The sequence below is a fragment of the Colobus angolensis genome, unplaced genomic scaffold, assembly GCF_000951035.1.
Source record: "Colobus angolensis palliatus isolate OR3802 unplaced genomic scaffold, Cang.pa_1.0 Scaffold113, whole genome shotgun sequence".
NCBI classification, from domain to species: Eukaryota; Metazoa; Chordata; class Mammalia; order Primates; family Cercopithecidae; genus Colobus; species Colobus angolensis.
In genome coordinates, this window is record NW_012112364.1 from 2,499,989 (window position 1) to 2,512,164 (window position 12,176).

At 41.2% G+C, this 12,176-nt stretch overlaps 1 protein-coding gene across 1 annotated transcript in view; it reads right to left on the reverse strand.

Annotated features, from left to right (window-relative positions):
* Positions 1-12,176, reverse strand: part of ATP8A2 (ATPase, aminophospholipid transporter, class I, type 8A, member 2) — a 560,732-nt gene that overhangs the window by 186,823 nt on the left and 361,733 nt on the right. Inside the window, 1 exon segment of the mRNA XM_011958629.1 lies at positions 8,278-8,352. Within this exon segment, the coding sequence (XP_011814019.1) occupies positions 8,278-8,352 (75 nt within the window).

Here is a 12,176-nt window from a genome sequence, read left to right on the forward strand (position 1 = left end):
CCTGACCTCCAGGAACGCCATCTACTGCAAAGGTGGGGGAGGGGAGTGGGGCAACAGGCATAGAGATAAATACACAAAACGCAAGGCTCTGCAAAACTATTAATACCTGTTGAGGGAGGATGCAGAAGGAGAAGGGAGAGTCACCAAAGGATTCTTGCACCAAAGAGTATCTGACCTGCAAGGTATTGGACCAACAGGATTTGGCAAGATGATAGGGATGTGGGTGAGGAAGCAGTCCCACGAGAGATGCACACCTTACAAAGCTGAGACATCAGCATGCCTGTTTGGAGGTGCTGAACAAAGTTGATAGAAGGCCACTGTTTGGACTGAGTTCCTGCACTCAGCCCCAGCAGACCTGACCAAACCAGAATGGAGTTACTTGTGCTAAGAGCTGTGTCATCAAACTAAACTTTGAAACAGGCCAGTTTTCCAAAACCAAACAAACCAACAAACAAAACACACAGGAGATTCACAGCAACCAGTTACCTGGGCACCAGAAAGGACCCAGTTTGCCTGAGGCAGCATGATACGGAAGTCCCCTCTGTTTCAACTCTGTAAAGAAAGTCACTTTGAAACAACCCATCGCTTTTTGCTCTGCTTCTCTTTCCTTAGCCGCTTTCTGCCTGTAAAGCTGGCCTCCTCTGCTCAGCTCATCAGAGCACTCATTCTGCTTCATGGAATGAGATGCTACCCAATTCCAGAATGGCTAATACAAGCCAATTGGATCTTTAAATTGTTGTAATTTTGTCTTTGGACGAGGAACCTTCTAAGATACACAGGATGGTGGCTGGCTGAGGGATGCGGTGTAAGGCAAGGATAGGAAGGAGACCAGACCAAACAGTCTCCAGTGACAATGAGCTCTTGGGCAGACGGTGCCTTGCAGGACCTTTGACTTTCACCTGTACTGACATTTGTGTATTAGAAAGATAAAGCAGGAGCTGAAGAAGGTGCTTGGAAGAAACATGTCATTTTAACTCAGGACATGTTGGCCCTCAGGGTCCTTCTCCTGCTTGGTTCTGGGAATGGTTCACAGAGCCTGGGTCACTTGCTGCTGAGCATCCCTCAAATCCCCACCCACAAGCCCAGCAAGCTCTCAGGCCTGTGGGAATTGGACGTGCATCTGTAAGAGAATTCTGAACTCACACTAGCTATTTGGAGATGGAGTGTGTGGCCAGAGGAAGCTGTTCCCAAGTCTATTGGGAGCAGGCAATCAGATGTGTGGTGAGTAGAGCCAGTAAAACTCTCACGCTCTTCCTTCAGCCCACAGCAGAATGGAAAGCAGCCCTGGGATTTCAATGTGCTACAAAGACTTCAAGGAGAAATCCACAGGAGACTTGTTGCACTCACTTCCCTCACAACAACAAAAGTTGTCTGTTTTATAGCTGGACAGAGCTTCTACCAGAAGCCAGGAGCCATGCACACTTTCTTAGTACATACCCTCACCTCCACTGCTCGGCATCCATGTGTACGTGTGATGTCATGCCTACTGTTTACGTGGCAGTCTTTTTCTTTTTCTTAAACTTGAGCTTCTCCTTCTACCCATCTTCAGATTCTCCCCTGCCCTTCATCACCATGCTATAATGAAGCCCAGCATGCCTACACATTTTCCACTCTGCCTACAGCATACTACACACACACACACACACACACACACAATTAGGGATCATAATTTGTTTCATCAAATGTTGACACTGGCCAGTCGTGGTAGCTCCTGCCTGCAATCCTAGCATTTTGGGAGGGCAAGACAGGAGTTCGAGACCAGCTTGTGCAACACACCAAGACCCTGTCACAATTTCACAGAACACAACGAGGTAGTGTGTGCCTGTAGTCCCAGCTACTTAGGAAGTGGAGGCAAGAGGACTGCTCCAGCCCAGGAGGTTGAGGCTGCATGAGCTATGATTGCACCATTGCATTCCGGCATGGGCAACAGAGTGAGACCCTGTCCCCTGCCAACCAAAAAGGTAGACATTATACACATTTTTCTTCATCATGCTCTTCTCGCTAAACAACGCATTACAGAAAGCCCTCCAAGTCCCTTGGGTTTGATGCTAATGCAGTCTTTTAATGCTCACATAATAAATCATAGTATGGATGTACCATTTTTTTTAGCCATTCACCCACTGACGGGCATTCATTTTCTTTCCAGTTCTTTGTTACCACAAACATGTAATACATATCTATACTATATTATAACACACAGGATTTTTCTTTTATCTCTATGGGAAGAAGGCCCAGCAGCAGAGTTAAAAGGATACATGCATTTTTAATTTTACTAGATTCTGCCTTTCAAAGGATTTTGAAAGCATTTTCCTCTCCCATTGCAAAAGACAATCACAGATTTTTCCCTATTTCCCTATCAGCAATGGTTGTTACATTGGTCTTTTAATGTTCTCCAGTCTTAAAAATTAAAGATGTTACTTCTTACTTTAAAAAGCTGCATTTCCCCAACTACCAGTGAGTTTGAGCATGTTTTCACACATTTGTTGGCTATCTGCATTTGCAATTCTGTGGAATGTCTAACTCATGTCTCTTGTCTACTTTGTATCCATGGCTTATCCTCTTTTTAAAGAGTTCTTTGAGTAGAACAGATACCAACTCTGTCTTTATGTTACGAAATTTCATGCAAATGCACTGTGTCTATTGGTTTTTAAAATGGGTTCTTTTGCCATATAAAAGCTTTTAATATTTAAATGGCCAAGAAATGCTTCTGCGTGTCCAATTGTGGCTACAGAAGTTTCTCCTCCATGAAAATTACATGTTTTCAGGAGTGTCTTGTAGAATTTTACTATTTTATTTTCCACATTTAAGTCTTTAATATATCTGGAATTAATTTTTCTATATAGGAGTCCATTTTTTTTTTCCAAATAAAGAGCCAGTTGTGACAACATAATTAATGAGGCCAAATTTTCCTCAATACATTGAAAGATCATCTTTAAGGCTAATCAAATTCTCATGTATTACACATGTAGACCCTAGAATGGGAATGTAGTTCTAGAATCTCCAACCTATTTGTCAATAACAGTGATTTGGTTATGGTGGCTTCATAGTATAGTCTGATATTTAGTAAAAATGAGTCTACTTTTATGATCTTTTCTTGGGCATGCTCTACATATTTATTCTCAGATATGTGTAAATTCCACTAATACTTTAATATAACTATATGCAACTTCCCCCTTTCCTCCCAAAACACTCACCTGTTGGGATTGATTCTATGTGGAATCACATATATCTATGTTAATTTTAGAAGAGTTGAATCTTTTATGATAGTAAGTCTTCCCATACAAGAAAAGAGTATGCTTTTCTATTTGTTCAATAAGACTTTTAAAAATGTAGGTACTGTAAACATTTTTCCTATGCAATATACAATTGTAATTGCTTTATTGAAAGAATTCTTACTTCCTTTGCATTTTTAGGTGTCCATTGCTAGAGCAAAAAAAAAAAAAGCTATTTATTGCTAGGCTAGAAAACGGCTATTGATTTTTAAAATATATTTATCATGTATCTGGTCACTTTATCAAATTCTCTTATAATTCTAGTATTTCTCTACTGGTTTTCTTTGTTTTCTAGATAAACAATCATATATGAACATATTTACATTACTATATTTCTGTGAGCATATTTGTATAAGTACAGAGATTGTTCACTGTTTTCTCAATATTTGCAATCTTCTTTGCAGTTGCCAAAAATACGAAAACAACGAATTATATAGTGATGGCAGGCATCTTGATTAACTTCTTATATTAAATGAAATCATTTCAGAATTTTACCATTTTTGGGCAGCATGCTACTGGGTTTTGTAAATGGTATGAATTCTGGTTAAGCGGCTTTTTTCTATTCCTATTTTATTTAGAGTTCTTATTTTGGGAATGGCAGCTGAATTGCTTCAAACATTTTTGTAGCATCTGCTGATGGGATCATGTTTTTCTTATTTTATTGATATAGTGATATTTAGAAAGATGTTTAATTTCAAGCCTCCTGTATTCCTAAAATAAATCTTACTTTGTCACATACTTTTTCTTTTGATATATTATTGAACTCCATTTGCCAATATTTTATTTAGAATTTTTGTATTTCTGTTTATAAGTGGGACTTCTTCCTCAAATGATGCTGGCTTGACAACAGGATTCATTTTCTGCAAGAGGTTAAATAATACTAGAGTGTTCTCTGCATTATAACAGACATAAAATTTAGCTGAAATCCATTTGATCCTAGTGGCATTGGTCCCTAGTGACATTTTTAGTCTCATTCTACCCACAAAACAAAATGATATAGAAATTTGACTATAAGCCGGGCATGGTGGCTCACATCTATAATCCCAGTACTCTGGGAGGCTGAGGTGGGCAGATCACCTGAGGTCAGTAGTTCAAGACCAGCCTGGCCATGGTGAAACCCTGTCTCTATTAAAAATACAAACAATTAGACGGATGTGGTGATGCACACCTGTAATCCTTGCTACTTGGGAGGCTGAGGCAGGAGAATCACTTAAACCCACGAGACGGAGGTTGCAGCGAGCCAAGATCGCACCATTGCACTCCAGCCTGGGCAACAAGAGCAAAACTCCATCTCAAATAAATAAATAAATAAATAATAAAGAAAGTTGACTATGGATATAATGAAAATCTTCTGGGACAGCATTCATTCATTATTTAGGAAGAAGCCTGTTTCTTGTTGTTGTTGCTGTTGTTTTTGAGACAGAGTCTTGCTCTGTTGCCCAGGCTAGAGTAGAGTGCAGTAGTGTGATCTTAGTTCACTGCAACCTCCGCCTCCCAGGTTCAAGCAATTCTCCTGTCTCAGCCTCCCAAGTAGCTGGGATCACAGGCTCACATCACCACGCCCAGTCAATGTTTGTACTTTTAGTAGGGATGAGGTTTCACCATGTTGGCCAGGCTGGTCTCAAACTCCTGACCTCAGGTGATCCACCTGCTTCAGCCTCCCAAAGTGCTGAGATTACAGGTGGAGCCAACGCGCCCGGCCTCAAGCCTGTTTTAATGCTATTAACTTGTTATGAAAATTAGTTTGAGAGGCCGAGTGTGGTGGCTCACGCCTGTAATCCCAGCACTTTGGGAGGCCAAAGTGGGTGGAACACGAGGTCAGGAAATCGAGACCATCCTGGCTAACACAGTGAAACTCCATCTCTACTAAAAATACAAAAAATTAGCCAGGCGTGGTGGTGGGTGCCTGTGGTCCCAGCCACTCGGGAGGCTGAGGCAGGAGAATGGCATGGACGCCAGGAGGCGGAGCTTGCAGTGAGCCGAGATGGCGCCACTGTACTCCAGCCTGGGCAACAAAGCGAGACTCCATCTCAAGAAAAAAAAAAAAGAAAGAAAGAAAATTAGTTTGAGAAACAATGACTTGCTACTTCAGCTGACTTGCGGAATCAAAGAAAGAGTACATGTAGAAGAAAAAGAAAAAGCAGGAGAGAAATACTGCTTGAAGAATATGACAGGGGAGAACCCAGCCCAGAGGAAGAGGATCACTAGCAAATGCCTTCCAGATCACAAATGTTCTCTTGCAGGCGGTCTCTAGAATGATCCTGGGCTGGAAAAATTGCTAAATAGGGCATTATTGGAGCAAGAATGGCAAACTGGAATATGAATTAAGATGAATTAGATAATAGTATTAAATTCATGTTAAATGTTTCAGATTTCATCATTATAGTTTGGTTGTATAAGAGGAAGATCTTGCTACAAGATCTTTAAGCAGGAAAGAGACATGATGTTTGTAATACTCCGCTGGGTCAGAAATAAATGCACTCACAAGTGTGTGCATGAGTGTAGGCACGTGTGCATGCAGACAAGTATGGAGAAAGAGAATGCAGCAGGGGGAAATGCTAATTACTGTTCAATCTGGGTGAAGGGTAAATAGTAGTTCTTTGTACCTTTTTTGTAACTTTTCTCTAAATTTCTATTTATTTTATACAAATGTCACAATTATCATGGGGGCAAATTTTCATGTTCCCAAAAGGTTTGGCCCCTCCAGTATGAGGAAGTCCAGAGCCCAGTGGTGCATCTGAGTTTACTTGGCAGATCCTTGACCATTCCATCCCAACTGCCAGCACTCACCAGCAGCCCACTTCAATGCCTGCACTATGGAATCTGTGGTAATCTAGGACCTTCCACCTTGAAATATTCTTTTCTATCATAGTGTACTCTCTCTATAGTTTCGGGGGCAGAAAAACTGCATAAAACATAAACCCAACTCTAAGGTCATGCATAACAATAACTAGAAAAGTTTGTGGCTCATGACCGTAATCCTACCACTTTGGGAGGCCGAGGTGGGAGAATTGCTCGAGCCCTGGAATTTGAGACCAATCTGGGCAACATAGTGAGACCCCGTTTCCACACATTTTTTTTTTTTAAAGCAGCTGGCTATGGTGGCACTTGCCTGTGGTCCCAGCTATTAAGGAGGCTGAGGTGGGAGGATTGATTGAGCCAGAGAGGTCAAGGATCCAGTGAGTAGTGATGGCACCACTGCACTCCAGCCTGGGTGACAGACCAAGACCCAGTCTCCAAAAAAAAAAAAAAAGAAAAAAAGGCAAAAACTGCAATATCTCTGAGATACTCTTTGTTAATCTGAGGTGGGGCTCAGGAATCTGCGTTTTTCAAATAAACCCTAGTTATTCTCTTGCAAATGGTCTGTGGGCCTTATTTTGACCAACACTGCTTCTAGCCTGTCAGCATGTTGTGTGTAGTAGGCACTCAATAAAATCTGTTGGATTAATTTGAATTGGGCAAGACTGCATGCAGCTAAGAAAAGAATCCAGCCCTCACACCCTGAGCATGAAAATCGGGCTAAAATCCACTCATGCTATAAGCAGGTGATTGTTCTTCGCTCTACAACAGAATCTCTCCTAGGTCTCAGCATTTTGTTTCTAAAATAGGGATGTGGCATGTGTTTGTGTGAAGTGTCAACTCCATGGACACCTGACCCTTTCAAGTCCTGAATAATCGTGGAGCATTCTGCATTTTTCCCCCAAATGGTAGAACAGCTTTAACCTACTCAAAATAGTTCCAGAAGGTGCAGAGTTAGCAACCTGTGGCCTGCCCTTAGTACACAAAGGGGAGGCCCTGCAGCCCCTATCCATGGGTAGGCGGTCAGCGTAGCTTTTCTAGCACAGGAGAGGAATGGACATAAATTCTGTCCTGTTCTTACCCCTCCTAATCTTTGTCTTTTAGGGCATCAGTATCAGCAAGAAATATGCGAGTGCACTTTGCAGCAAGTTAACACAGTTACTGACTCACCAACACAATATTTAACTCAAGATCCGGACCCAGTCCTCCTTGGAGGTGTCTGAATCCACATATCTGACCCTCTTAACCTGCAAGCTACACAGGGCCAGGGCAAACTACTGTATTCAGCATTTTACACCAGCACCCAGCACTGAGGTTATTCAATAAAGGCAGGTGAAAGCATGGAAGACTTAAACATCTAGCCACCAATGGATATGCACACTAAATATTTATAGTACCATAGGTTTTATTATTGTATGCCTGGTAACTTCCATCTACATCTATCTATGATGGCTGCTTCGGAATGTAAATTCCCAAGTGAGAGAACAATTCAACAAATGGGCCGTTCTAGGGTCCCTAGAGGGCTCAGCTACAAGCCCCTTAGTTCTTCCTGCCAGTGAAGCAAAAAGCAAGAAAGCTAAGCCATTTTAGCTACAGTTTATATTTATTTCTAGCTTCTGAATTCATCACAGTTACAAAAAGTAATAAAAAAGGAACTTGAAAATCATAAAAAATACCCAGATGAGCTGATTACCATCCTCCACGGTGGCTGGAAGTCAGAATTAATTATTTTAGGTCTAATTGCAGAAGAAAATGTTCTTCCACAAGGACAGATGCCCTTTCAGGAAGGCCAGAAGGGACACCAGATCACACACTGTATGTTCGTATCTATGTTTAACAATTCAGAACAAAAATGATGAAGTGGAATGAGTTTAGATGTAGTTCAGAAATTTGTACTTGAGCTAAAAACACGAAAGTGCTGCACAGGCATTTAGTGAGGGGGTAACAAGGGTCTATTATCAAGATATATGGGTTAATAATTTCATGGGGTTATTCAAGAATGATCTGCTATGATTGAAACCATGTGTGGAGAGTTTGGGCTTCTGCAGGATGTTTCACAGCAACAAAGGGCCTAAAGATGTATTTGTGCTGCCTGCTAAGTATACAGATGATTGACTTAGATACACTTCCCAGACATAAACAGTGAAGGAATGTCACTGAAGTTCTCAGTTCTGCATGCTATCAGATACAGATGAAGAATGCTTACCACATTGTACAGGCCGATGCACCAACGTTCAAATAAAATCTGCCCAGAAAATCCATTAACAAAGGCGAACCAAAGCTGCAAGAGAAGAAAGTTCATGAAGTTTTATATCAATATTGACCTAAATGTTTCCATTCATTGAAGAAGTAGCGGGAATGTGGACCACCAGCTGGACACAGCTGCTGAGGAATCACGAGCCACAGGACTGCAGCAGTTGTTCCTTTATAAAACATACATTCCCGATATCACAGAAATCTGTATTGTAAGGAAAATTTATATTTAAGGCATACATCTATTTTAAGAGATAATATGCACACCTTCACAGAAAAATACATTTAATTTGTTTTTAATAGGTTTGGTATCAAAACGTTCTCACTGACCGGAGGAGTCTCAGCTTCACATTCTTGTTTTTCTCTAAAGTGGATTTGAGAAATATGATGTGTCTTTGCAGGACTTTCAAATAGATATAAATCATAAATTAAAAACAACAACAAAAACTCCTCTGTTCTGTGTGTTCTGAGTTCATAAATTATTGACCCTCCTTAATCGGATGTCTACCACCTTGACCAAGGTCAAAACAGAATCACATAAAAGAAACATGCTCAAACCATTTTTTGAAGTAATGAGAGATGTATAAATAAATAAATAAAATGTGGACTGTTATTCATGCCTCCAAGTAGTCTATGATTCTAACTGATTAGGCAAGACTGATATAAAAACAAATACAGAGCCAAGTGCCAGGATATAATTAGTGTGCACGACAAAGGATAAAACACTGTCAGAGGCCAGGTGCGGTGGCTCACGCCTGTAATCCCAGCACTCTGGGAAGTGAGGTGGGCGGATCACCTGAGGTCAGGAGTTCGAGACCAGCCTAGCCAACATGGTGAAACCTCACCTCTACTGAAAATACAAAAATTAAGAGGATGTGGTGGCAGGCGCCTGTAATCCCAGCTACTCGGGGGTGCTGAGGCAGGAGAATCACTTGAACCTGGGAGGTGGAGGTTGCAGTGAGCCAAGATCGTGCCACTGTACTCCAGCCTGGGCAACAAGAGCAAGATTTCATCTCAAAAACATAAAAACAAAAAAAAACAAAAAACACTGTCAGAGAAGGAAAGATCACCCAGATGTAATCTGAGTACACGGAGGCAGCAGGACTGGGGTCGAAGAGGGCCGAGCCACCAGGAGGTTTCTTCTGAGACAGAAACCTGAATTAGAAGGAAGCAAACATGAAAATATGGAATTTTAAAAGTTGCTGTTGAATAATCAGCTACATTTACATGAGATGTGATTCCAATGATTGAGGGCAGGCTTGAGAGTGTCCCATACAAATCACAGAGTCAGCATCAGTTGTGTCATATCATCACAGACGGAGATCGCTGCTGGGGTAGAACCTAACTGGCAACACAGAACAGACACCACGGCGACCAGAGTCGAGGCCAGCTCTGGTACTGAAATTTCACTGGGGCAGATCTTTCAAAGTCCGTTTCTTCTGTCCACCAGATTAAGTTTCTTGAAGCAGGAAGTGTTCCCCATGCTGCTCTGTGCACTACTATATCCAGTATGATACTCAGTACAAACAGGGACTCACCAAGTCCCCATGAGCTCAAATTAAATGCCAATTCAAGCGCTAAAGTTTTCCTTAAACACAGCTTTCACCTTGTCATTCCCCTGTTCAAAACACTACTAAGGTCCCCTCTTCAATCCAAGATAAACTTGCTGACTTTCAAAAATCCTTCCACACTTCTATTCACTCTTCATTTCTTTCTCCTTTAAAACGTTTTATTTTATTGTAAATTGACTCTTTATAACTGCATGTATTTATGGGGTACAAAGTGATGTGAAACTTTCCGAATACAGGCTAGAATAATTAAGTCAAGCTAACCAATGCATCTATCACCTCAGATACTTACTTTGAGGGGGTGAGAATATTTGAAATTTACTCTTAGCAACTTTGAAATGTACAATGTACTATTAATCATATTCACCACACTGCAAAACAGATCTCAAAAAAACCCCATACAACTTATTCCTCTTGTCTGAGACTTTGTACCCTTTGACCATCACCCCGATTCCCTCCATCCTCTGTCATCACCATTCTGTGTAGGATTTGATGCTCTCTCTCCTAGTCACTCAATTTCAACTACCCTTCCAAGAGGTCTGGCTATTCTCAGTGAGGAAATATTGGTGAAGAACTAAGAACCAGAGATTCATGCTGTGTTCTGTGCTTGGAAAATTCCTACAACATTTATTCAAATACTAGCCATCCCTAAAACCACAATTTCAACCCCACTCTCTCCCTACCACTGGAGGTCTTGGCAATCAATACTTCAACCACACTTTTAGTGCAATGAGAGTCTGGATCCACGTCAGATTCAAACACATTAGTAAATTGTTTCAAGGGTTTTAAGTGAATTTTCCCAAGACTGTGCTATAATTCTGAGTTCTCCTATTCAAACGATTGACCAAAAAGATATCTAGTGAGTATTTTACTTTATCACAAAATCCAGTTAATGTGTTGTCTTGTTGAAGGTAGTAGTGACATTTCTACTGCTCTGCCCTCCCTGTTATCAACTGAAAATAGCAAACATAAATAAAAATAGAAAAGAGCTGGGCATAGTGGCTTATGCCTGTAATCCCAGCACTTTGAGAGGCCGAGGTGAGACAATTGCTTGAGCCTAGGAATTCATGACCCGCCTGTGCGACATAGTGAGACCCCCATCTCCACAAAAAATAAAGTTAGCTGGGTGTGGTGATGCATGCCTTTGTAGTCCCAGCTCCTCAGGAGGCTAAGGCAGGAGGATTCCTTGAGCCTAAAAGGTGGGCAGCTGCAGTGAGCTCTGATCGTGCCACTGCACTCCAGCCTGGGCTATGGAGTGAGACCATGTCTCAAAAAAAAAAAAAAAGCAAACACATACACAATGAAACTATGGGTAGCTTTACTTAAAACTACAAATGATATACAATAGATGCAAACAAATATGATCAGATTAGATCAAATCAAGGGAGAATGCCCACAGCAGACAGAACCTAATAAATTTTATTAATTTTTTAGATAAAACCAACTAAAAAAAGGTTTCAAAGAAATAGGTGAAACAACCCAAGAAATAGCCAAACTAACTCGAATTTAGAGGATGAAATATAGAGGTCAGGGCAAGCAGTGGCAGAGGTTGAATCCTGGATGGATTCAACACAGCAGGCGAATTAAAGCTGAAGGGCAATATGCTCTTTCCCTCCTTTCTTTCAGGAATCAAGCAGGGAGGACACCAGGGCACCATAGAAAATACAAATGACAATCAACTTGGCAGACACTGATCAAGTTTCAAGGTGAACTGAAAAGAACAAAAAATACAGAATCATCCAAGAGAAACCTGTAACACACAGAAATTTCCTCTAGGGAATGCAGGCCTCCTCTAAGGGAAAGAAACAACAGCAAGGGAGGTGCTCATGATTGCAGAGTGATAGGAGACCAGAGCAGGAAGTGCTCCAAGACAACTTGGAATCCCCTTGCCCCTAGACATCTTCCAAAAATATTATAGAAAAAATAAGAGGACATGACAAATGCACATGAAATAATCTTTCCAGGGGAACAAGGCCACACTGCAGAAGAAAATCTCAAACATTCTTGGTGAGACTAAGAGAGCTAATAAAAACGTGAATTTTCTTAGAAATGAAAGTTACAATAAGATGTCTAATACAGAAAACAAAGACACAAATAGGAAGAGGTCAATGTCACAGACTGAAGCCACCCTAAAGAGAAATGAAAGCCAGAATTGACACTGTTAGCAGGGCGTGGTGGTTCATATCTGTAATCCCAGCACTTTGGGAGGCCAAGGAGGGTGGATCATCTAAGGTCAGGAGTTTGAGATCAACCTGGTCCAACATGGTGAAACCCCACCTCTACT